Here is a 27,503-nt window from a genome sequence, read left to right on the forward strand (position 1 = left end):
CACTGAAATTAGCTTCCACTGGCAATTGTTCCCCACTCAGACATTCCTTCTGTGTCAAATACTACCTGTGCAGAGAGAACAATGAAGCAACAGAGTCGCAGCCAATCTGGTGGTTGAAAGGCAATTTAGGTTCTTACTTCCATTTACCCAACAAATATTTATTTGATGCCTGCCATGTTCCAGGCCATGGCAGAGACACCAGAATGAATCAAACATGAATGTTTTCTTAAAAGAAATTTCTATGAGAGGGTGGGGAAAGATCTGATAGAGGTCATCAAGACAGGTGGAAAGTGATGCGGGCCACAGAGAAGCACAGCTGGGGTGCTCCAGATCTTCAGTGACCAGAGAGGCTGGCTTCTACTGGGGACTCGAGAAAAGAGAGTATGAGTCAGACAAATGCAGGCTGCAGATGCTTGCTGTGGGCAGTGACTCAACAGGTCTTAAGACATTTACCTTAAGCATAAGGATTTGGTCTATGTCCAGGGGTGTTTATTCTGCCGGGATTGCAATGTAGGTCAAGTTTGTCATGCCTTATACATTCATATCAACAGTGCCCCCAGCCCCCAACATAACTCTCCTACCCACTTCAGCAATGTGTCCAGATCTGGACCTTGACCTGTGCTCTTTAACATTCTCATCTTGATCAAAATGGAGCCTTTATATGCCTCTTGTTCTTCAGGGCCCCTGGATAGCAATGAGCCAGTCCTCAGAGGAAAGCTTACCAGCACCATTGGCACCATACATGTGACATAAGGGACCTGTGAAGCCATGAATAGATTCTGTCTATGTTTCTGTGACTCTGTCTGACTGTGGCCCACAGTGCTGGGAATACTTAGTCAAGATAATAACCAGTCAATGGGTTTTGACCAGCTCAATCACAGCAAACCTCAATAACTAGCTGGGACGCTGCAAAGGTTAATGCAGCTTCAGTTTGGTTATCACATTGACATCTCTATGAATGGCATCAGCTAACGAAATGGCATCAGCTATGAATGGCAATCTGCTCACGAAAACTTGGAGACCCTGACCAAGAAAGCCACAGGGCTTTAACAGCTAAACTTATTAGACAAAAGAATGAACGTTTTTAGATAAAACATACTAAGGAAATAATGACACTTATTTCATGTTTTAAGCATGTTAATGGCAAAGACATGCACTTGTGGCTTTGCAGATGTCTTTCTGAGTTGCATCTGTATCATTGTCAATATAACCACATCTTACCTTGGTGTAACACTTTGTTATTTGGGTAACAACACATCATTCTTTTACAAGATGGTATTCTGGAAAGGTCAGTACTGGGCCAACCCACCCCCAGCCTCTTCTGTGGGTATCCACACTGCCCAAGCTTCCTGATGAAAGGGCAAGCCCAAACAGCCATGTGAGAGACTTAGAACCCTACCGCCTCTGTTTATAAAAGATTTTCCCTGGCCTAGGTACCTGGGCCAACTACACAGAATCCATAGGCTGGTCAGGGATTTATAGTATGTGCTAAAAGAGGAACTGGACCAATAGGATTCTCTCTTAAGGCCCTGACTTGAAGCAAACATAGCCCTCAATTAGTACTAAGGCCAGAAGTAGACATGTAGTTTGTTGCTTAATCATAGATATCAAAGATCCATGAGATCCTGCAGCTAAAACCCGGGAGCCTTTTTGAATCTAGAATCACCTTTGAGCTCTAGGCTCTTTAAGGCCAAGACTTAATATGGCTCCCATTCTAGGATTTCCATGAAAGCTTCTTTATCCTTTAAAAATTATGTTACCTAGGGGCTCCTGGGTGGCTCAGTTGGTTGAGCATCTGACTCTTGACTTTGGCTCAGGGCATGTTACCAGGGTCATGAGATTGAGCCCAGCGTTGGGCTCTGAGCTGAGATGTGAAGCCTGCTTGGAATTCTCTCTCTCTCCCTCTCTTAACCTCTCTCTTTGTCCTTTCCATGCTCACATTCTCTCCCTTATATCTCTCAAAATAAATAAATAAGCATTTAAAAAATTTTTAGGGGTTCCTCGGTGGCTCAGTCACTTAAGCGTCTAACTTCAGTTCAGGTCATGATCTCATGGTTTATGAGTTTGAGCCCCACATCAGGTTTGTGCTGACAACTCAGAGCCTGGAGCCTGCTTTAGATTCTATGTCTCCCTTTCTTTCTGCCCCTCCTCTACTTTCGCTCTCTCTCTCTCTCTCTCTCTCTCAAAAATAAATAAACAAAATAAAATATTTTAGATAAATAATATGACATAATAGAGTATGCTGAAATCCTTTGTCTTAAGCTGGATTGAATGGCTTACTCTTCCTCACAAGAAAAAGAGCCAGACTGAAAACAATGAGAAATTAAAACAAGGTCCCAGTTGAACTCCTGGGCCATGAAGCCTAAAGAAATCATTAAAAGAAAGACAAACTGGCATTTTCTTAACCACTATTGGGAAGGCATTAGAAACCAAAAACAGAGAAAAGGGAACTGAAAACCTTTAAAGATGATTTGTGAAGTGTGTGTGTGTGAGCCCCCCTTTTGAGCACACAGTGACATATAGAGGCAACACCATGAATGGGAAAGATAGAGCCTCCTCGAGTTCTCTCCCATGAGTGAGACCTAGCATTTGAACAACCAAACTTAAAATAGACTATGAATGACTGACTGCTGGTTATGAGATATGCTAGACCTACAGGAATCACAAGTGATGGAAGCCAATTCACACAAAAAACAAGGGTAATATTTGAGGCAGCCTCAAAAGCAGGTGCTCAGTTTAGGGTGTGTCTACATGGCCCTACTTTTTGTTTCCATTTAGCTTTGGAAACCAAATGACACTGCTTTCTATTTAAAAATGTAAATGTATTGGTTCATGTAGACTTTGTCTAAAAAAATCCAGTTTCCAAGTATGTCTTCATTGGTAATATTTTATGGCCAAAGATATTTCATAGCTTGGAGTTAAATCCAATTTGGCCACTATCTAAATGTTCCAACTGGTTTAGAAATTGAATGATTATCAGGCATGATCCATGAAGACGTTCTAGTAGTTTAAAAATGAAACACTTATATTACGTCAATTATGTCTTCTTGCCACGGGGAAACAGTGTGGTGATGTGGCTAAGTTATGGGCGTTGGAGACAGATGGACCTGAATTCAAATCCACGCTCATTGATTTTCTAGCCATGTGGCCTTGAGAAAGTTTCGCCTGCAGTTTCTTTATTTTTCAAGTAAGGATGGTGATAATACCTTATAGGATGTTGTAAGACTTAAATGAATTGAGGTACATTAAATGCTTAAAGCAGTACCTGGCCCAGAAGAAATAATCTACAAATGTTTGCTATTTTATTTGTATTACTTTCATTGAACACACAGAGTAAATCATTAAGTACATACAATAATTGTGGTGTGTGTGCCCCTTTGTAATTTTGTTTGAAATTCACAACAGGAGGGTAGGAATTATCATCCCAATTTTACAGTTGCAGAAATGAGGCATAGAAAAAGGTAATTAATTTTTTAACAGTTAGGATGCATTAATTCACTCGCTAATTCACTCAACACATTTTCACTTAACACTGGCTACATAGCATTCTAGGTGCTACATAGCATTCACATTCAAGCAGACAAAAATCCTTGCCTTTACAGACTTTACTTTCAGCTGCGGAGGACATTAAAAAAACAGAAGTCAGCAAAATGTATGCTAGATGGTATAGTTGGGTGTGCTGGGAAAACTGAAGCAACGAAGGGGAGACAGAGTTTGTGTGTGTGTGTGTGTGTGTGTGTGTGTGTGTGTGTGTGTGTATTGGTGTGGGGGGAGTGTTGGAGTTTAGAATGCATTTGTGGCCAGAATAGGTAAATAAGGAAGGTCTTGCTGAGAAGGGGACATGTGAGGAAAGGTTTGAGAGAGAAAAAAAGCAAGTCATATCAAAGGATATCTAGGGGGAAAGTTTCCAGGTGGAAGAAAGCATATGCAAAGGCCCTGAGGCAGGAATGTCCCTGGCATGTTCCAGGAATAGCAAAAGGGCCAGTGTGGTTGAAGCAAAAAAGATAAGAACAAGAGGAAATGAGGTCAGGGAAGGCTTGGTTCACACTGGTATTTGCTCAAAGAATCCTGCCCCACACTTGTGTTAACTGAGGTTCTGCCTCCACAAACACACCTTAAGAAGCCAGTGATGGAAGACTCTACCCCTTGGAAAGGCCATCTCACCTCCCATTCTCTCTGCCCAGTAGAGAGGAAACCCCAAGCTTGGCGTTGGCAGCCAGGAAGTTCATCGGAACTGGAAACCACCTAGCAGCACCCCCCCCACCCCCCGCCCAACCGCTGGAAGCAACCATGACGGCGGTGCTCAGAGCCCTTGCAGAGATGTTCTGTGGTCTCTCTGAGCTCATCACGGCACCTTCCTATGCAAGAGTTTCAATTCAAGGTCATTTTTGGTTCCTTTTCAGAAGTAGACTCAGAACCAGATCTATTCAAGTGTAGGAACAATGCAGACACATTAATAGCCAGACCCCAGTGGGAGTTGTATTTTCCATTTCCTCCTCCCTCATATTTATTTGTTTCTTCATCTCCTCTGTGTGGTAAAGGTGACCTTGCATGATATTTTCAGATGAAGTCTTTAAAAAGTAGGGTGGAGAATGGAAGGTGTCACCCTGCATCAGAACCCATCAGGCTCTAGAGCTGGGCTGCCTGGGTTCAAAGCCCCATTCATCCACTTAGAATTGGGGATGATGATAACACCTGCTTCTAGTAGGCTTATAGTGAGCGTGGGATGAAATTATTTAATGTTATTGTAGAATTTAGCCAAAGCTGGGGGTTGCCTCCTGTTCCTGGGGTGCTTTTTATTGCAATGGGAAGGATGTTGCAGGAGCCAGGTGTCCAAATGACATGGTTGTCTCTGAGTTTCCACTCCAAGCATGATTCAGATATTTCCTATTTGCTTCTATCTCTCTACTGAATATTCTATTCTTACCCTGCTGGATGGTCCCAGCCACCCAAGCTGATGAGCCTTTGAATTCTTAGAAAGACCCATAGGGAATCTCAGCCCTGTCTGCGGTCTAGGGAAGCAATAGGTCCACTGCCTCCAATGAGGAAGGTATTCCAACTACACGTGTCACCTCCTCTGGAACAGATCTGGGGCTTTTTTTTTTTTTTTTTTTTTTTTTTTACCTCTTGAAGGGCCCTGAAGGATGCTTGCAAACTCTCTGGTAGAAGTATGAAACAGGAAGCAAGAGCCCTTACTAGACAAGGAGGCATTTTGTGAAAGAATCTTACAGGGGTTATATTTTTTCCTCCTTCAATGTAATGTATGTTTTGGGAAAAGGCACACAGAATTTGGTGAATATTGTTCAATGGTTGCAGCTTATTAACCCTATGTGTTCCTGTAGAAAGGGAAAACAATCACTACAAGGTTATGTCAGAAAGCCTCTCATGACTAGGATATAACAAATGGTCAATTTTACTGCCAGCTGTAGTAAAAATCAAGGGATAAAGGGCACGTTAGTAACAGCTATTGCATGTTATAGGAACAGCCAAAATCTATTGCCTTAGGGTCACTGTATTTGAAAAAAAGTGTGTCCTGGAAATGTTTCTGTAGGTCACTGATTTAAACAAATAATGGCTTCTGACTGGCAGAGAGGTCCATTTCTGAAAAGATTTATCATGGTTCTCGCCTAGGCTTCAACTGGCAGAACCCCCTTCAGATTATGACATTTTGTTGCTCAGGCCTGTCATCACATAGGGTCAGTGTCAAATAGTAAAATTACTTTGCTACAAACCCTGGATATGCACCTAAAAGCCATAGAAAGGATTCCTTGCAGTCAAGAAGCCTAGTGCAATGTGGATGCTCACCCATGGCTTATCTCAGTTTTAAGTTCGGATTGCGATGTGCTAGGATTTTTTGAAGGACATAAGGCAAAGGAACCTGGTCTAAAGACAGAGATCCACCAATTCCACTCCTCATTCTATCCCCAAAGACATGGCCACCAAACGTGTGCGAGAACGTTCACAGCAGCTTTACTATGACAGCCACAAGTGGCAAACAGCTGAATGTCTGGCAGTGGTAAAATGGATTGATTGTGGTATATATGCTCAACAAAACAGTATTCACTAATTAAGTAAAAACAGAACAAAACAAGGAAGTATTGCTGTACACAGCAACTTGATAGGATCTCAAAACATACTGAAGGAAAGAAGCCAGAAACAAGAAACATATACACCGTATGATCCCATGGACATGACGGTTTGAAGTAGACAAAGCTAACCTAGAGAGTGGGAAATCAGCACATCTCAGTGCACCCGGCCAGGCGGAGCAGGGAGGGCATTCGGAAACAAGGGTACAAGGGCCTGCTGGAATCTGGGACGATCCTCATCTTGATTGAGGTTGCTGGCTCCATGGATGAAAAATGAAAAACTCACCTTCTATGCATTTAATATTTATGCAGTTTACTATGTATTAAGTTATATGCTTCAATTGTAAAAAGAAAAATAAAGAAACAGAAAAATATAGAGATAAACAGGATTTCAGTTTTCTGGGTGGCTTTTCTAAGATTCTGGGATTTGCAAACCTAAGAACTATGACCTGTCTGTGAGGAGACAAAGTGTGAATTCCACCTTTTTCTGCACTGCCCAGAGAGGGGCCCACATGGCATGGTTCTGCATTCCTGTCATAACTTAAAGGGAAACGCTCATGGTGTCTGGAGCCCTTGACATCCTGCAAATGAAGGAGGAGGATGTCCTCAAATTCCTTGCAGCAGGAACTCACACAGTGGCGCTAACCTTGACTTCCAAATGGAACAGTACACCCGCAGAAGGATAAATGATGGCACCTACACCATAAATCAGAAGAGAACTTGGGAGAAGCTTCTGCCACCAGCTCGTGCCATTGTTGCCACTGAAAACTGGTGGTGGTGGGAGCATCCTACCCCCAGGAATACCGGCCCATGGGCTGTGCTGAGTTTGCTTCTGCCATCGGAGCCACTCCTACTGTGGGCTGCTTCACTCCTGGAACCTTCACCAACCAGATCCAGGCAGCCTCCCTCGTGTCTTCTGATCGTTACTGATCCCAGAGCTGACCACCAGCTCCTCCCAGGGGCACCCTCTGTTAACCCACCTACCATCACTCTGGGTAACATAGATTCTCCTCTGCACTGTGTGGACATTACCATCCTTTGCAACAACAAGAAAGCTCACTTGGTGGGTCGGATGTGGTGGATGCCAGCCCGGGAGGCTCTGCACATAACATGACACCGTCTTCCGTGAACATCCATGGGAGGTCTGCCTGATCTCTACTTCTACAGAGAGCCTGATGAGACCAAAAAGGAAGAGCAGGCTGCTGCTGAAAAGGCTGTTACCTGGGGCGCCTGGGTGGCTCTGTGGGTTAGGCATCCGACTCTTGATTTCAGCTCAGGTCAAGATCTCCTGGTTGGTGAGTTTAAGCCCCACATCCAGCTTCACATCTCACTGACAGGTCAAGAGCCTGCTTAGAATTCTCATTCTCTCCTTCTTTCTCTGTCCCTCCCCTGCTCTCTCCCTCCCTCTCCCTCTCCCTCTCCCTCTCCCTCTCTCTCTCTCTCTCTCTCTCTCACACACACACACACACACACACACACACACACACATACACACACAATAAATAAACTTTTAACAAAAGGCTGTGACCAAGGAGGAATTTCTGGATGAATGGGCCATTCCAACTCCTGAGTTCACTGCTGCTCAACCTAAGCTCACAGACTGCTCTGAAGGTGGGCAGGTGCACTCAGCAGTTCCCTATTGAAGACTGAGGTGCTCAGCCCACCAGCTCCCACTGCTCAGGCCACCAAATGGGTAGGAACAACCATTGAGTGGTGTTCAGCTGCTCTTCCACAAAGGCAAACAAAATGGAAATAAGGTAGACAGAAAATAAAGTTTCTAAATGTTGAAAAAAATGTGAATTCCATACAGTTAGATTTATCCCAGGATTATTATGTGAATATTTATTTATCATTAACCAGCAATATGGAAATCTGTGTGTGTCAGGCAGTGGGCTAGCTGCTGGCAATACAATGGGGAACAAGACTGTTATGTTTCAGAAAGTAACTCTACACATAATTCTATGATTCTGAAATGTGACGTCGGCTCTAAGGAGAAAAGTAAAGGAGAGATCTTCCTTGAGAAAGAATAAGAAGTGGCCGTAGGAGGAAAGTGTCCCTGAGAAAATCACATAGGCACAAAGATATGAAGGCTGTCAGAATGTCAGAATGGGGGAGAGAGGGAGGAAGGGAAGAAAGGGGCAGGGAGGAGTAGGGGAGAGAGAAGCATGGGCAAGGCTTTGGGTTCATTTGTCCAGGATTCTGGGAGAATTCGAGCGTCTCTAAACTATCATGAGTGAGGGGGGAGAAGAAGGAAACGAAGCTGAGGGAGAAGGGGTAGACTGGGACCAGGACGGAGAATAATACAAAGGATACACATGTTCTCGGAGTTTTAAGTAATATCTAATTTACATTTTCAAAAGATTTCCAAAGTTTCCAAGAAGAGAATAAACTCAAAAGAAATAATAATAAAATCAAAAGAGCCAGGTAAGTCTATTGAAATAATCCAGGACAGAGAGGGCAACCTTGAATTCGGATGGTGGCAGTGAAAGCGGAGAAAAGTAGGTGGAAATAATCCTATTTGTTGAAATAATTTACTCATCTCTTCTTCTGGTGACCTTTCTCTCTTCTAAAATTCTCTGTCTCATCTCTGTCTGCCCGTCTCTCTATCCTCCAACCCCATTAAAACACACATACATGCACTCCGAGCAAACCCTCACACACTCACCCACTAGATCCCAGCTTGATGACAATGCAGTAATGGTGCTGCCCACCCAGCGCCCTACCAAAACGTCCAATGCATTACTCAGTTCAAGGAAAGGGAATCCATAGTAAATGCTAACATTCACTCAACATCATCTGTGTGGCAGACATTGTTCCAGTTCTTTTTCACATTTGTTAGCTCCCTTACTATGATGGACTTGCATGCTTGTGTCCCCCCCAAAATTCATATGTTGAAATACAAACCCCCATTGTGATGGCATCAGGAGGTAGGGAGGTAGGGTCTCTGGGGGGATAAGAGGTGATGTGAAATGCAGCCCTCATGAATGAGATTAGTGCCTTATAAACGGGTCCCTGGAGGGAGTCCTTGCCCCTTCCACCACATGAGGACACAGTGAGGTGATGATGATCTGTGAACCAGGAAGCAGGTCCTCACCAAACACGGAACCTACCTGGATCTTGATCTTGGGCTTTTCAGCCTCCAGAATGTGAGAATAAATCTGTTGTTGATAAACCAGTCAATGATATTTTTGTTATCACAGCCTAAATAGACTAAACTATACACCAAATTGGATATGATTGTTCCCATTTTAATAGGCAGAAACTGCAGCTTGAAGAGATTACTTTATCAAAATCTCACAGCATTCAGAGCTAGATGATTCCAGAAAGCATGTCTTTCCACTACATTCTGCATATGATCCCTTTACCAAAGGTGTATGTCATTTTAATAACAAACCTCAGGAGAGTAATCCAAAGGAATGACTCTCTAATGATGAAATTTTAGACTTTAAAACACCTGGATGAAGGCGTTTGAGCATCAGTCTTCAGAGCCTCTGGTATCATAGTGCTTACTATAGGCAACACCTTACTCTAATCTGGCTGTGAATAATCACAAACCCAGCTCCATGCATAGCAGCTGGAGGCCAGTGACATCTAAGAGCAACCATAAAGGGGCGGGGGTGGCCACACAACCTCCAAAAGCAGTGAGAGCAGAGCTGAGTTCAGCTCAAGTTTGCTCAGGCAGATACAGATACAGCTTTGAGTAACTCCGTGGCATCTTACACTGGGTTTCACTACGACTCAGATCTGATCTAGCTCCTGCCTTCAGAAACAACACCACAGTCTTGTGGGGAGGAAATCAGAAAGGGTATGAGGGGCTCGCCAGTTCTGGGTTTCTTCCTTCTTTGATGGTGACTTTGCCCCATCTCCATGAACGCGTTTCTGTGGGGCAGCCATGTAACCAAGGACACTAGGCCCTGGGGACATGGAGAAGATGGCTGCATCAGCTAGAGTTTGATCAGAGATGTTCTCAGTAACACAGAACAAGGCATTTGTCATAAAGGTTAGACCTTGCACAACTGTGGGAACCAGTGGAGGCAATAGCAGGTTGTCACCTTTGCATCTGCTGAGGTTCTCAGCTCGCTGTGGGTCAGAAGCCCTGGTAATCAGGAGGAGACATGGGACTTAAGGCTGGGGAAGCTACCCAAAGTGGAAATGCAGGAAGCACTGGAACCAATGAGCACAGGCCAGAACCCACGGCTATCTCTCATGGCCTCCAACTTGGACAGCACAGGCCTCCTGCGAAAACTGGCACCGTCCCCATGGACCTGCACACCCAGCAAGCCTGTGGCTCCTAGAGTCCATAGGAGAGGACTGGGTGGGAGCTGGAAGAGACGCAGGCTCAGGTGTGGCTGGTGACCAACAGGATGAGTCTCCAGGTGAGCGTGCACTCAGGGGCCAGCCTGGCACTCTCCACCCATCCAGGGTTGCTGCCTCTTTCCCTCTGCCTTCTCAGTATCAAACAAATGCCCCTTGTGGCCAGCCCTGACCTGGAATCATGCAAGGAAGAGGATTCTGGGAAATACTACTGGCTTAGTGAAGTTGACAAAAAACAAAGCCATATCAGCGGGAGAGTTCCAAAGACAAGTAATTAGAACTTAAAATTTTAGAATATGGGTGGGGTGGCAAGGGAATTCCTATTCAAAGCCACCATACAACCCTGGTCAGCTCCTTCTACAAGGAGCACTTGCAATTCAGGATTGGAATGGGTGAGAGCTGGGAACCAATTAACAAACTATGGTGTTTAAGACACTGTCCTTGACATCACTGGGGGTGTACAAAGAGCTTTAAGATAGTATACTGCTCAGGGTGCCTGGGTGGATCAGTTGGTTGAGTTTCTGACTCTTGATTTTGGCTCAGGTCATGATCCCAGGTTTGGGAGACTGAGCCCCGTGTTGGGCTCCTTGCTGAGCATGGAGCTTGTTTAAGATTCTCTCTGTGTGTCTCTCTTTGCCCCTCTCCCAAGCTCAGGTTCTCTCTCTCTTTAAAATAAAATAGAAAATTAAAAAAAAAAAAAGATAGTACCCAGCCCTCAGCAGGAGGAAGAGAAGGAACACACAATCCATGCAGGCATTTACACATGGCGGAGCCCCAGAGACTTCCAAGGGCTGCCTAATGTTTGGTTGGTAGAAGAGGCTTTTGCATCATCAGACTGGGTTCAAATTCAGCCTTGCTCCCAACCAGATGCATGACTTAGAGCAATTTACTTACTTGCTCTGAGCCTCCATTGCCAGATATACAGAGACAGTAACAATATTTATTTCACAGATGGATTATAAGCAAAGGAGCAGACTATGTGTGTGAAGTACTGGCACAGAGTAGACACTCAAAAAACATTAGGCATTTAAAATTGTGCGGTCATCATCCCCATCCTTGTATCATGGCCCTGTTCCTTCTCAGACCCATCACCCAACTGAGTAAACATGCAGCAGCGTTAGTGCCACAGACTCACTGATACATAGAATATTTACAAGCACCCAATCCCTTAAAGAATCAGCAGTTTGAATAAGCCAATGTATTTTGTGTATTTATTTATTCATGTGGTAAGTGATATGAGCCTCCTACCTTGCAGGGCATGTGGTCCCAACATTGTTAGAAGCCGCAAATGACTAGGGCCAACAATGTCCTCAGGAGTTGAACTTCAGTTTGGCAAACATGTCCTGAGACTTCTCACAGGGCTCAAAAGGAGGGAATTATCACTGTGGCTTGTAGTGGCCAGGGTTTCAGAAAGCAAGTAGCATTGGAGTCCAGCTCCAGAGAATGGGTGGTGTTCACCCAGGGAAGCAAGACGAGGGCACCCCTGGGGTGGGGTAGGAGATGAGCACGGGGTGGAGGCGGGAAAGCCCCTAGTGTGGTCAGAAGGGAGAGAAAGGGCAGAGCAGGTTTATCAGAGGATAAATAGGCCAAGAAGCAGACTGTATGCTGCTTTGGATGCCAAGGACAGGAGTTCAGATTCTGTCTTATGGGCAGCAGAGAGTTGTGGAAGGTCATACAGAGAAGGGACAAAATGAAAGCCAAGTTTCAGGAAAACTAATGTGGCAATAGTCTATGGGCTGTCTTGTGTTGGAGATAGGCCGTAAAAAGGAAAGCCAGTTGGAAATCCTGACAGAGAAGTGCATGAGGCACAGGAAGGTCTGAACTGAGATGACAAGGGTGCAAAGAGGAACACAAGAAATATTTTGAAGGAGAGAAGCAATGGTTGGCAGTGCCTGCCAGCAAGTGGGAGCAGAGATGCTGCATATGAGCAGCAGGCCAAGCCTGGGCAGCGTGACGACTGGCAGGGAAGCTGGGTGCCGGAAGCAGGAGAGAAGAAAGAAGCTGTGTCCTGTGTGAACATTCCGTGGGTCCCACCAAAGATCAGGGTATCCTGCCTGCAGGCTGGTTGAGAGCAGAAGGGGTGAGTGCAAAGGAAGGACTGGCTGAGCTTAGGAGTTCAAGGTCAAGCACAGGGAGTGGCAAGAGGGACCAGAGAAAGAGCAGACAGGGCCTTAGCCTCCCTTCAACTGAAAGAAAGCAGCCAGTTTGCTGATGGGAAACAGTAAAGGCTTCCAAATCCCTATAATCTTCCAAGATCCAGTTGTACACATTTCTTCAGGTCAGAATCCTTTTGGCAGACCTGTCCAATGGCTAAAAACAAGAGAAGACACAGATTATCCCAAACAAGACAGATAATTCTTCATTTAGGAAAAGTTGAGTTAGTATCCACATGGTGGTCATTGTGGCCACAGTCAGGGCCCCTGGGGAATCAGGTGGCACATTCAAAGGGCTGAAGAGTCATCATGAAGGGGCTGTTTTCAGAGACAGGCATCCAGGATCAGTCCTCATCCTCAACCTGAAGAGAAGAGGGAATGATGTTACCCCAGTGAGGGCTACAGAGCTGGAAGAGCCTGTCCCATCAGAGTGGTGACTATATGAGAACACAGCTCATGCCCCAGCCTCAATGGTCAAGGGGAGTTTCTCTCTCCCCACATTTTTCCCATTTCCTACAAACAGTTCTCATTGGCCAAACCCAAGCAGAAGCCGCAAGATAAGAAAGTGCAGCTAGTACAACACATACCTGTTAGCCTCCCAAAGCACAGGGTGGCCCAGAAAAGGGTGGAGAGAAAATAAGAGAAGAAACAGAACATTGACCCAGTAGGATTTCTTAGTTCAATGTCATCCTCTGAAAAAAAGCAGAAGTGATTAATTTTTTTCATTAATAATACATATTTGTATAACATTTTGTGCTTCATAGAGTGTCTTCACGTAGATTGTCCCTTCTGAGCCACACTGGACCTCTTTATTTCTCTTGTGAGATAGACAAGACCTTGCCATTCAGGTCAGCTTAACTCTGAAGTCCAGAGAAGTTAAATGATTTATTCAAAGTTAGTCACACAGGGAGTGAATTGTGAAATTCATATTAGAAGTAAGGTTCCTGGACTCCTAATCCAGTATTCCTCCCCAGATGTGAAATTAATTTACCTGGGAAGACAGCACTGATGTGAAAGGCATCACAGAACGTCTGTCCTGAAGGTGGTGTGACTTGTGGCCCCAGCCTGGCTGGGTGCTTAGGGCCGCCCTGAGTTGTTTTCAATAAGCAAATATTCCTGACACTTCAATTATCCCAATCTAAACAATGAACACACTGTACAAGAAGCTTCATAAGTTTCATTCAGTTGGAGGCAATGAGAAAGCTTTGTGTGTATTCCTTCAGAAAAAAAAATTACCCAACAAAACAGAGATTGTTATAATGGAAACATCTAGGCTCGGAAAAAAAAGGCTCTGTGTTTGAGGAACCTGGCTCTGATTCTTTCATCTTCATCTCTGTGTCTCAGCAGAGACAGTATCTTCTCTCAGGAGCTCATGCCATCCCTTCTGCAAACCAAAGCAAGGCCTTTGTGGACAACTCTGACACTGTGTTTGACAAGGAATTTGTTGAAATTTCCTATGTCTTATGTCTTGTCACTACTATATGCATCTTCCCAAGCCACTCCCTCTACCTCACTGTTATGAGTTGGATTGTGTCCCCTAGTAAAAATGTCTTGAATCTCTGACCCCCACGACCTCAGAATGTGGCCTTATTTGTAAATCAGGCCCATACCAGAGGTAATCAAGTTAAAACGAGGTTATTGGGATGGACCCTAATCCAATATGATTGGCATTCTTTGAAAAAGGGAAAGATGGACGCAGAGACAAACATCCAGAGAGGGAAAATGAGCTGAAGAGACAGGGAGGAGATGTACAAGACAAAGAATGCCAAGGCCACAAGAAGTTAAGAGAGAGGTAGGGGGACGGATCTTTCCCTAGTGCTTTTACAGCATATACACACTTACACCCAAGATGTAGCAATAAATTGGTAGTCATTTCTTTGGCAACACTCAAGGGTTTACTGAAAAATGTCCAAAAAGAATGTTAGGAAATTGTATATAGATTAAATATTATTCCTCTCTATTACCTCTGGAGAAGGATTCCGGTATCAGTGTCTAATGTGCAGATGCTTGAATCAATTTGGATACTTTTGGTTACAAGTAATAGAACATGCATACTAAAGTGGTTTAAACAATAAAGGTGACTCCTTGTCTCTGGCACTTGAAAATGCAGATGTAGTCTGGGCTTTAGACATGGTTTGATTAAGGCTCCAGATAATTTCTATATGATTCTTTCAATATGCCTCTCTCATGTGTAGATTCCATCCTAGGCTGGCTTCCCTCACAGTAGCAAAATGATTGCAGTTTATCTGAAGCCCACACTTCCCAGAGGAAGGATGCTCCTATATCCTAGAATCCTAGCAAAAGTCCAGAATAAGATGTTGATTATACTTTTCCTAATCAATCCTAAGGGAAACCCAAATGCTGATTGGCTTATGCCTGACCTGTGTGGTCCAATCACCATGGCCAGAAGCCTGGGACTCCCCAGTGGATTAGATCATCAGGGCCTGTTTCCAGAGCTGGGGGTGAGTGGCCAGACAACCAGGCCCCTACTGGGTAGAAGTTGAGCAAAACGTGTATTGAGGAATTAGTACAATGTGCAGTCCCAGACTAAACCTAACCCTTGCACACCACCCTTAACATATCACCTTTACATAAGAGCCTTACCATATCAACACTGTGGGGATCTGACTTTAGGAAACATGGGCCTGGGCTATGACCATCTGCTAGACTTTGGAATCCAGAATATGAAAGTTTCCTTTCATATCTTAGGAGAGCTTGTGAGTAGAGGAGGTGAGACTGTATTTATTTTATTTAACAAGCACTGTTCCAGTTACTATGGTGACATAAGAAGTTATCTCAAAACTTAGTGTCTTAAAATAACAATAATCATCTATTATCTCTCATGGTTTCTGTGGATCAGGAATTCAGGCCCCATGTCATTGGGCATATCTGCCTCAGGGTCTGTCCTGTGCTTGTAGTTTTTAAATGGCTGTGTCTTGGGCCATCTCAGAGGTGTCTCTGCTCCCCCGCTGGCCACCCATTGTAGGATACCTCCAACAGCAGAGGCTCGATGGCCATCTCTCTGTTACTATGTAGTCTCTTCATGTGATCTCTCCGGTGCGGCAGCCTCAAGGTAGGGATCCCAGGGTGCAGGTGTGTGTGCATGTGTGTGTGTGTATCTATATACATATACATACACATTACATATACATGAACATACAGAGAGAAAGACAGAGACAGAAAGATAGGCAGACCTTTATGACCCAGCTTTGGAAGCTAGAGACTTCACTTCTGTACTGTGTTCATTGAGGCAGTCATCAAGTCCCATTGGCCCAGGAAGAGGAGGAACAAACTCTACTCCTTATTAGGGAACGGGAAGGTTCTTGAAGAGCATATGGGATCAGAACACCCTGTGTCTAGGGGTGCCTGGGTGGCTCAGTTGGTTGATTACCTGACTTTTAATTTCAGCTCAGGTCATGATCTCAAAGTCTGTCAGACTGAGATCTGCATGGGGCTCTATGCTGACAGCTTGGAGGCTCCTTGGGATTCTCTCTCTCTCTCTCTCTCTCTCTCTCTCTCTCTCTCTCTCTCTCTCTCTTTCTCTCTCTCAAAACAAACAAACAAGCAAAAGACAACCACTGCGTCTGTGTATGGACAATATAAGAAGCCACACTCACCCAGAGCATTTGTGTACCCTACAGTGTTGTAAGTGCATTGCAAATAGCAACTCATTGGATGAATTGGGCACTAAACTTCCTTTCACAGATGACAGATGCCATGTCCATATGTTCTTGGTCCTCACTATTTCAGCACCGAGTAGCTCAACTTCCAAATGCCTGGATGTGGCCTGAGACCTTTTGCTTGCTGTGTTCTGGCATGCCAGACATGTTGGGGAATTAGCATGCTCTAGGAGCAACCCCAACTAGTAACTGACAGGAGGTGGTGTACACATTCCCTGGCCCCCTCCCCCCTTGGTTGACAGGGCGGGGATTTAATTCTGAGGCATATATTCTAGCGTCATCCTCGAAGTTCCCCAAGGGGACTAAGTTCCAGTGGCCCCCAGTGGTGACAAGTTTGGCAACACAATTTGATCAGCTGCCTTCCTTTTCCTGTTTTCTCCCTGCCACCATACTGGGGTTTCCTGTACTTCCCAAATAAATTACTGAGATGTGAAGCTTTGGGGGGGAACTCAAACTAAAGCTTTTAACTGGCCCCAGATTACTCAGGTAGATCTTTGATTTGAGATTACAACTTAAGGTAGCTTTGAGAAGCCCTTTCTTAGTACCTTAACCTATGTGACATTAGAGAAAAGGCAGAGCTGAAAAAAATAAAAAGCCCTGGGAAAGGACATGGAATGCGTCCACTCAAAGCCTGGGATGCTCAGAGGTTACACCCACCAAACTTTCATCAAGCTTCTGCTGTGAGCCAGGCATTGCCCTAAATACTAGGGAACCACAGTTCGCCGATTCTGGGACGGGCATAGAAATTCCTGGCCAAACTGTCCCTCCAGGCCATGGTGGACATCACAGTGAGATGTTTAGATGAGAAAGCCTTCCTCCAGTCTAAGACGCATTTTTGTAGCACTATTTCCGGGACTTCAGCAAGAACCATTACAGATGGCCTCGAGTGATTGTATTAGTCAGCTCAGGCTGCCATAACAAAATGCCACAGACCAGTGGCTTACACAACAGAGACTATTTTCTCTCACAGCTCTGGAAGCTCAGTCCAAGAGCAAAGTGCCAGCCAATTCATTTCTGGTGAGGGATCTCTTCCTGGCTAACAGGCAGCCACCTTCTTGTTCTGTCCTTGCCTACATAGTGGAGAGAGACTGGTGATGAGACAGAGACAGAAAGGAGACAGAAACAGAGGGAGAGAGAAAGAGCATGCATTAGAGCTCTAGCTGTCTGTGTCTCTTAAGGACACTAATCTATCAGATCAGCCCCATCCCACTCCCCATGATCTCATTTAACCTTAGCTACTTCTTTATAGGTGGTATCTCTAAATACTGTCACATTAGGGGTTAGGGCCTGAACATAGTTTTGCAGAGACATAAGTCAGTTCATAACAGTGAGATTCTGGTACAGATTTCTGCAGTTATGCACAACTTTTGTTTTTTAAGTTTATTTATTTATTTTGAGAGAGAGTGTGCGCAAGTGGGGGAGGGACAGAGAGGGAGAGAGAGAGAGAGAGAGAGAGAGAGAGAGAGAGAGAGAGAGAGAGAATCCCAAGCAGAATCTGCACTGTCAGTCCAGAGCCTGATGTGGGGCTCGAACTCATGAACCACAAGATCATGACCTGAGCAGAAGTTAGATGCTTGGCTGACTGAGCCACCCAGACACCCCAGAATGTACACCTGTGAAAGCATTTTGTGTTTGGTTTACCTAACAATCATTACCATCACCTGTGGCAAGTTGAAGGTGGAAGCGCTTTTGGCTACAAAAGAGTTTTAAAATGTAAAGTGCATAATTACCATGTACCCAGTACTCCATCTTAAAAAAGTCCCTTCACTGCCTCCCAGAGCATCCATGCTGCTCCTTTTGTGATAGGGGAACCACGTTTTCTCAGAACCCAAAATTGTTTCCCTATGAACATATTCTCCAGCCTTCTGAGTAAAACCTATGTGATAAAAATGATCCAAATTAGAAGTGTGCTGCTTTGTCCCAATAGCTGGATTTCATAGCAGCTAATCAGACCAGCCCAATCCTGGACTTGAAACCAGAAACTCTGATTGGTGAATCTCATGAGTCTCCTTTTTCTCTCTCTTCATAGAGTAATCAACAATCATTTTACTGTATAATGGCTAAACACTTTTTAGGTGTTTTTGCCATCTGCTTTTCACAGGGCTCTGTGTTTTACCTCTAAGAGGACGTGAAAAGACAGCAGGACCTGGTGTCTGGAGTGGACTTGCAGACGCCTTCTCTGTACTCGCCTGGCTGAGCCTGTGACAGACCCTTGACCACATTCTGGTGACTTTTCACTCAGGTGTTTGTATTTCTCTGGTCTCCCCCTGAGGTTTGGGGGATTCTGAGTTAGACCATGATTGTACACCAAAGGTAGCCCATATTTTAACAGACACTTTCCTTCTTCATCTCTCTCCCTTTGTCTCATCTTCCATACTTTGTCATTTGTGGGTTCTAGGATTCATTTCCCAAATTAACTACCTGAACCCAAGCCTTTGTCTCAGCATCTTCTTTTGGGGAACTCAAACTAAGACAGTCATTTACTGTAGTCAGCAGATAGCCAGCACACGTACCGCCCTTCCACTCCAGAGCTCTTGACAGACATGCATATTGACCATGGTTTCTTCCCACTGAATCTGGAAAACATCCTAGAATTCTCTGAGCAGCATTGGGAGCTGACTACTATCGGCATGTGGGATGAAGTCCACTTCCCATCCCAGCCATAAAGAATAAGTGTGAAAAGAGCAGCACTCAGGAAATGCTTTAGGAGTCTAGGAGCAAGAGAGTTAGACTGGTGGGCTAGAAGGAGGAAAAAGTATTCACAGTGGTAGGACCTGAACTGGACCTTGAAAGATTGCCAGGGTCCTGACAGAGCATCCTGGATGGCGAAGAACAAACAGCATACATAGGGGAATGTGCCCGGTATGTTTAGAAAGCAGAGGTCTGAGCAAAAGAGAAGTTCACATTGGCTCCACCAAATGGATTATATTGAAGGATCTTGAGAATTGTTTCCCAAAAAACAAGTGCAGGTTTTAGTTTCTTGATCCCCTTAAATCTGGAGATTTTGACCATCACCCAAACTGATTTATCACCTTTATCAAACTTTGAAACTTCCCCTCTACAAACTTGAACTCTGAATGTTGATTTTCTTCTTTCCCTATCTGTGTTCTCTCCTCCAAAGTTCTTACCTCCTCTTATTTACCCCCATAATGATGGGTATAAATTACCAACATGGCTCAGAAAGTTCTGTCTATCCCTCATTTCAGTTACCAGATGGATATTTCCAACTGGGAGTCTTAACAGCGACTCTAAGTCAACATACCCAAAGTCACACTTATCTTTACCTACAAGACAGGCTGGCTTGCTGCTTCCCCAGTTCTCTGAAGGGCATCAGAGAACTACTCCCATCTTTCCCTCTGTCAACCATGCTCACAAAACCCTACGAGGGAAGAAAACTATTCTAAATAGAATGCCAGGTAGGCTACTTATCATTACCCCATGTCTCATTTAATTCTCACAACAGGCAAGGAGGTAGATACAATATTGGCCATTTTTAAATGAGAAAATAGAGGCTAAGAAGGGTTAGAGAATTTGCCTGAGGTTAAAATGTAAAGCTAAAAGTAGCTTTAAAAATTAGAGCTGGAACTCAGACTCAGGTCTGTTGGACTCCAAAGTTTGTATCCTCACCATCCTTCACAAAGATTCTTTTTATTTTCCCCCAAAATAACTCTTGACATCTGTCTATCCCTACTATTTCCCTGCTACCACTTCCATCTAGTGTCAGACCCCATGGGGGAGTCTCTAACATGACTCCCTGCTGATAATAGCCAAGGGTAGCGGCTGCATACTGTACAGCAGTAGGTGCATGCTGTAGGGAAACTGATGTAGGACCTGCCTATCACGAGCCTCTGGCCTCAGAGGAATTTACAACTCAGCAGAGACCATAGGAGAGAGGTGGTAGGAGGAAGGTGAGAGGAAAGGGTGGGAGGTGGAGACAGGGGAGAAGGGAATTGGGTGTGGGCTATGGAGGGAATCTGCCAGTCTTATGGTTTGCCATGGAAACCTTTGGTCTGCTCTGCCCTAGGTTATTTCTGGGCACTCCTCCTCACCCCTCCCGGCTATCCACACACATACAACATGGCAACCATGATTGTAGAATAGGACCCTCTTCCCCTAACACCGTCCTAAATGCAAAACTAACCAGCCTCGAGAAGCATTTCTAGAGGGTGTTTTTCTTTTTAACATTACTAGCTAACATAGTCAAGCTCTTACTAACGGGCCAGGCTCTGTGCTAACCACTGTCTAGGCATTAAGTACATTATGCAATCCACACAACAAGCATGCTCTGCAAAGAGGCAGGTTAGGCTTACATAAACGTACCTGGGGTCCCAGGGTTGAGACTGCCAGCTCTAGAGCCCCCTACACTTCACCCCTATCTTAAACTGCCAACTTAGCATATCCTTCAAAAGGGGGGTTTTGTTACAAAAGTAACATAGTCATATTGTGTGTGTGTGTGTGTGTGTGTGTGTGTGTGTGTGTGTGTGGTCATTATAAAGTATAGATAAACAAAAGAAGGGGACCCTGGGTGGCTCAGTCTGATTCTTGATTTAGGCACAGGTCATGATTTAGGCTCATGAGATCGAGCCCTGCACTGGGTTGTGTGCAGAGAGTGAAGCCTGCCTGAGATTCTCTCTCTCTCTCCCTGTCCCTCCACCTCCCCCACCACCACCACTCACACAGGCTCTCTCTCTCTAAAATAGGTAAATAAATAAATAAATAAAATAGATCAAAGAAAACAAAAATTCCCACTACCTCACCATCCAGAAATAACTACTGTTACCACGTTGGTAAGTTCTCTATGCCTATACACATTATTCATTAACAAAAAGAATTATACAGCACATATAGTTAACTTTTGTTCATAAAACAACATATCACACATTTCTTTATTTATCATAAATTAGTCTTCTGTGCTACAGGAGGCTGTATAGAGCTGCTATATTGCTTTGAATTGTTGCCACAACTTTTTAAACCAACCTTTATTATTAGACATTTAGGGCTTGGGTATCATTTGATTTTTTCAGCTTTGCTCTCCTGTAAGGAATTCTGAGATGCACATCGGTATGGTTGAAGCCTTCCAAGCTGTCTCCTCACAGCTTCCTCCAAATCTCTTCACACTCTGCAGCTGGAAGGAACATGGCCTTAGCATGTGGCAATTCACCTGCTTGAAGCACTCTTCCTCAGTATCCACTCACAGCCTCTCAAGTGTCAGCCAAAATGCAGTTTCTGCGTTTTGCTTCTGACTGGATCAGGCTCCTTGGCTGTTTGTGCTCATGGACCCTATAGAGCTCCTTTGTTGCATTTGACATATTTGTGATTCATCAATTGGTTATGTAATTCTTTGTCTAATGGCGATATTCCCTATTAGATGATCAGTTTTGCAAGGGCGGCATCTGTAACTCCATTTTTCACTATGCTATCCCCAGAGCATAGCAAGGGCACATAGTAGATACTTAGTGTCTTTGAAAAACTAAATGAATGACTCTTTGTGGATATCCTTAATTATTTTCTTAAATAAAGACAAAGCATAGGTCAAATACCAGGCACATTTTTATGATTTATCATACATTGTTCAATTGTCCTCCAGAAAAGAAGTGATTCCTATTCCAGTCATTAGTGTGTAGGTAGAGTGTTAGTCTTCCTTGTGCTTGCCTTCAACCAAACCATCACTTATTTTTTAAATGTCTATTTATTTATTGAGACAGAGAGAGAGAGAGAGAGAGAGAGAGAGAGAGAGAGAGAAAGCACAAGCAGGGGAGGGGCAGAGAAAGGGAGAGAGAGAACCCCAAGCAGGTTCTGTGTTGTCAGCACAGACTTGATCCCACAAACCATGAGATCATAACCTGAGCTGAACTCAAGAGTCAAATGTTCAACTGACTGAGGCACCCAGACACCCCACCATCACTTATTTTCTAAAAGTCAGTTGAAAACAACTGGCCAAATTACATCAACAGTGGAGGAACCTCCTCCCCCGCTCCCCCACCCCCCACCAACCAGTCAAGTTATGTATAGGCAGGACCATCAATGACTATTTTACAAATGTACTCTGAATCCAAAGTAGACTTTCTGCTTGTGTGTTTATTATGACTGTATGATATTAGTTCTCACTTCAGATCCTAGGTTTCCTGATTCTTCCAATGACAATGAACATTTGCTAGGGATCTACTGCATCAATACACCATGCTAATGCCCTTCCTGCATTGTCTCATTTAATCTATGCACAGCCCTAATGAGATAAATGTCATGACTCTCAATCACAGATGAGTAACTGTGGCACAGAAAGGTTAGGGAACTTACCTGAGGCCACACAGCTAACCAGTGATCAAGTTGATACTTGAATACACACAGCCTTGTGCATTCTAGAACCTGGGCTCTCAACTAAGCATTCACAGCTTCCGGTTTCAACAAATAGCTCCTACCTTTTCAGATCCCACTTTCAAGCTGCCTTGAGTTAAAATAATCTTGGATCCAACACTATTTCAAAATTGTCCTTCTAGAGATAATGTAAGTGCCTAGTGTATACTATACATCTTACATCAACTCACTTTCAGTGTTTTTATTTCAGTGTTATTATTTTTTATTTTTACATTTTTTAACATTTTTATTTATTATTGAGAAACAGAGACAGACAGAGCATGAGCATGGGAGGGGCAGAGAGAGGAGGAGACATAGAATCTGAAGGAGGCGTCAGGCTCTGAGCTGTCAGCACAGAGCCCAACATGAGACTCAAACCCACAAACCATGAGATCATGATCTGAGCCGAAGTTGGACACCCAACTGATTGAGCCACCCAGATGTCCTGATTTCAGTGTTATTATTGTTACCATTTTACAGATGACAGACTGAGTCTCACATAAGTTATGTAACTTGCCCGCACAGCTAGGAAGCAGTAGAACCAAAATCCGAATCTACAACCTGTAACTCCTTGCCACCTTCCCCAGCTGATGGCCAGCTATTATATGTTGCTTATTCATTCACCATGTTTTTTAAGCCAAGACTTTAATGAAATAAACTCATTGGCTGGAAAAAGTATTTGAGTAAGAGATAGAAGATTCTAGTTTCAGTGTTGCCACTGACTACTTTGTGATCTCGGGTACAAAGGAATAACAAACTCTAAAGGCGTTTACACTTCTAAACTCTGCAGCCTCACACGCTGGGCAGTGGGCAGAACATAAACTCTGACAGCAGAAAAATCTGTTTTCAAAATGTGGCCTGCCACTTTCCAGCTGATGGATCCTGGGCACGATAGTTAAATGTTTTGAGCTTTCTTTTCCTCATCGCTAAGATCACATGTTCCTTGCTGTACAAGACTTAGAGCTCGCAGTCGGACAGTTCCTGGCACATAGCTGGCGTCACTAAGGAAGAGTCGCTCTGGCGCCAGTGCTGGTGGCTTGATGGTGACTTCCCTCTGCAACCTGTGGAAGCCTCAGTAGGACTCTACAAACACACGTTTGAACTTTCCTGTGACTATGATACAAACTTTTCAGTCTATCTTCAGGTGACCTTCACTTGTATGGAAAGTCTGAAAATGTACAGTCAGAGTTGCATAACTGAGAGGCTGGCCTATAAAGGAAGCAGCTCTTCTCTGCCTCCTTCAATTTTTTTTTCAGCAACTTGAGGCATTCCCCTTGTGGGCGTGTGATCTCCCCAAAGGCAGCAATAGCTCAGGCAGCCACAACCACAGCCCTCAGCCGCTGCAAGTGAGCATCGGAGCACCTGGCCGCCTGCAGGCCCTGAGCTCTGGAGCGGTTCCACCTGGTGGCCACCTTGAGCAAAGGCTGGCTTAAGCTCAGAGGCCTCTGTGGGCCCGCAGGAGCTGGCCATCCCTCCCCGGTGCAAAAGTGACTCTGGGGGAACCTTGGTCACATGCCAATGACCAGGACCCCAAAGAAGAGCCCACACACTCGGATGACCCTCTGCCCGCTCAAAATGCGCCCATGGCTATGGTCCAGGTAGGAAAGTGAAGTCTTACCTTGTCAGTGCATGGTCATGTTACAGGGATAGCAGACCCTTTCAGAAATTGGACAAGAGCTACAGAAATGGGCGGTCTTCTCTCCAGCCGTCCTTAGCCCTGGTCACACTTCAATATTGCTAGGAGAGAAAAATGGGCAAAAGATGCAGGCAAATATCATGACAGCTAATTCTTACATCAAGCTTACTATGTGCCAGGCACTTAACAATCTCTAACACCCCAAAGGATAGATAATATCATTATCTTCATTTCACACAGGAAGAATAGAGGATGGTGAGGGGCAAGGGGTTAAATAACTTGCCTAAGGTCACATAGTCAATAGTGGCAAGGACAGGGTTTAAATACCCATAGCAACCTGGTTTTGAGCACTAAGCTCTAACCACTATGTTTCACCAAAAAAAATTACAAAGGACTGATCAAAATATGAAAACAAAAACTGCTTCACCTCACCAATGACCAGGGAGACAGTGTGGTGAAGAAGACATGCTCAAATGACCTTAGAGTTCACAGTCACCTTTTTAGAGAGGTGATTTGTCAGGGTCTGTCAGAGTATAAACTGAATTCCTCTTGGCCCGGGACCCCACTGCCAGGGATCTATGCCACTGGAATACGCAGAAAGCCCTGTGTACAAGGACGCTCCATCCAGCACTGTCTGTCATTTCTGTATGTGACTCAGTAAAGCATTTGGAACTTGCTAGACGTGCCAGAACTATTTACAGAAATACATGAACAATAAGTATGTATTTTGCTAAATAATGACATGTTTGTCCAAATACTTCAATATTGCTACTAACAATTCAATACTATAATTCAATAGGACAAGTGTGACCAGGCCTAAGTTCCCCAAAACTAAAAGAAATGAGAGGCTCTTCTCCCCGCAGCTGTTTGCGCTGAGGGGATGGCCACTACCCGCTGTGTTACTGTGGCTTCCCTGCTCCCGGATGCCTGACTGGGTCCAGCCAGTGGGAGGCATGCACAGATCAGAAGGAGGAGTGAGGGGCTGGAGCACTGATTCTCCTCCTCTTCTGCAGCCCCTCCAACTCCATGGCAAGTTATAGTCTCCTCTGGCTGAAATCCCTTGTCGCCCCCAGCTAACCTCAGCTGTCTCTGAACAGCACCCCTCTTTTAAGGCTATGACTCACACTGATTTGGTGACACCTTTCCTTCCCTTTCAGGTCAGTTTCCGTTGTTGCTAGTCTCCAGTTGCGTCACCATCCCCGATACTTCCACGCACCTGCCCTCATCTCTGTACATACCCCTCCACAACACGGGCTTCAGGTGAAGCCTACCATCCTGAGTTTCCCATCTGTTTTGCTAGAACCCTAAATGATTCAATCTCAAAGTTTCATCCAGCACACATTCACTGAGCACCTACTATGTTCTGGGAAGTCAATCTGATACTTGTGTTATCAGCATAAGGAAGTCAGTCCTTTCTACCTGCTGGCTCAGGTCTTTGTAGCAAAGTCTTTGTAGCAAAGACTTCCCATGATACCATTTAGGACCTCTTCCCTACTTTGGCCAGGGCTTAGCTCTTTTCTAGGTGAGTATGAATTAAGATGGTATACATTCTGTTAAACAAATTCTTGTTCAAGTGTCAGTATCAGATAAATCTGAACCCACTTAAGAAACGTCTATGCCTCTAGAAAGCTCCTAAGAATTTTATCTAATAGGACAAATGTAGTGAGTTTCAGGAGGCCAATGAGGAGCTAAGTGGAAGTAAATCTGCTTCTTCTCAAGTGTCCCCATTTCAGAGAAGGTCACCACCAACCACCTTGTCCCAAACCCAGAGCCCTGACATCTCTTGCTCCATCCCTCTAAAACTCTCTCTGGTTCACCCTCTCCTAACCATCATCATTTTTACTGTGTTGTCCCAGGTCCTTGCCTTTTCTTGTCTGGCTTGTGAGGATTGTGTCCTCACCTGTAAATTCCCAGCCTAGCACTGTGTCTGGCATATGGTGGGCCCTCCATAAGACTGAATGTATGAGTAAGAGTCTATCACAATGGCCTCCCGCCCTTTCTCTCCCATCCATCTATCCTTCCTCCTACCCCATGAGATCTTTCTAAATCAGAAATATGCTTTACATTATTACTTAAAGTCCTTCAGTGGTCCACCATGGCTCTTAGCTAGATGTTGCTAAACTTTCTCTGTAAAGAAAGAGCAGATATATATATTTTTAATGTTTTATTTATTTATTTATTTGAGAGAGAGAGAGAGTGAAAGAGGGAGCGCTTAAGCTGGGGAAAAGCAGGGAGAGAGGGGGACAGAGAATCTGAAATGGGCCCTGTGCTGACAGGCTGATGGGAGTGAGCCTGATGTGGGGCTCAAACCCATGAACTGCGAGATCATGACCTGAATCAGATGCTCAACTGACTGAGCCACCCAGGTGCCCCAGAAAGAGGAGATATTTTAGGTTTGGTGGGCCAATAGTCTGTTGCAACTCCTCAACTCTGCTGTTGTAGTGTGAAAGCAGCCACGTACAACACATATTGGATGAGCTTGGTTGAAGTCTAATAAAACTTGATTTACAAAAACAAAGGACAGACTAGATTTAGCCCATGGGCCACAATGACCAGTCCTGTTCCAAGCATGTCCAAGCTGTCTGCCTGGCCTATGGGTGGCTTGTGACCTGGCTTCCATTTAGCTTTATCTCCTGTCACTCCTACTTCTATCTTCTTACAATCCCTCAAATGTGCCCTGTGCTCTCAAGTATCTATGACTTTGCCTTTGCTGTTCTCCCTTTCTAGAACCCCCTTCTGCCATCCGTATGCCTTAGAAACATGTCTTTGAAAACTCATTGCTTTGATATCTTCCCTGTGCCCCCTCCCCACCCCTGCCCAGGGAGTAAACTTGTTCTTCTTTGGTGCCTTTTTGTTTTCCCCTGCTTCCACGATTGCATCAAACCTTCTTTCCTGGCATTGCTTGTTGACATGTCCATGCCCAGTTGCAGAAGGGGATAATAACTAGTGCAGAGGTGCTTAAGAAATGTTAATTTGAATTGAGACCAAGGTACCTTTCGAAGTACAGTGATTCCAGGTTTTCCAGAGACAATTCCATTGTTTGGCTTGTGGCCCCAACATAATTATTAATTCATGCTCCTTTCCACACTCAGAAGTGACCCATGTTTTCGACAAATGATATGGTTGCCCCACTTTTCAGTATCCTTTGAATCTCAGTGCACCTAGGGGCCTGCCTGCTTAGCCTGTCTGTGGGGCCTACAATAGAAGGGCTTAGGTCTCCCCGCCAGTGTTGGCCAGCGGAGTGACATCCCCAGCTTCCGTGGGCTGGGCCTGCACAGCT

At 44.6% G+C, this 27,503-nt stretch overlaps 1 protein-coding gene and 1 long non-coding RNA gene across 3 annotated transcripts in view; one reads left to right on the forward strand and one right to left on the reverse strand.

Moving 5' to 3' along the window:
- The first annotated feature begins 1,272 nt into the window (after nt 1–1,272).
- Nucleotides 1,273–7,016, forward strand: LOC115275873 (talanin-like). Its single transcript, XM_029919637.1, is given in 6 exon segments — nt 1,273–1,327; nt 3,581–3,635; nt 4,102–4,244; nt 4,247–4,381; nt 5,931–6,016; nt 6,885–7,016. Coding segments are annotated over 6 exon segments (606 nt in total).
- Nucleotides 7,017–11,599: 4,583 nt separating this feature from the next.
- The window catches only part of LOC115285451, a 117,240-nt gene continuing 101,336 nt past the window's right edge, over nt 11,600–27,503 (reverse strand). For both annotated transcript variants that reach the window (XR_003905532.1, XR_003905531.1), the window contains exons 6-8: nt 24,206–24,324; nt 13,141–13,245; nt 11,600–12,915 (exon numbers count right to left, since the gene is read on the reverse strand). This is a non-coding gene — a long non-coding RNA (uncharacterized LOC115285451). The remainder of the gene's footprint in view (nt 12,916–13,140; nt 13,246–24,205; nt 24,325–27,503) is intronic.

This window comes from Suricata suricatta, chromosome 2 (genome assembly GCF_006229205.1).
Source record: "Suricata suricatta isolate VVHF042 chromosome 2, meerkat_22Aug2017_6uvM2_HiC, whole genome shotgun sequence".
In the NCBI taxonomy this organism is placed as follows: Eukaryota; Metazoa; Chordata; class Mammalia; order Carnivora; family Herpestidae; genus Suricata; species Suricata suricatta.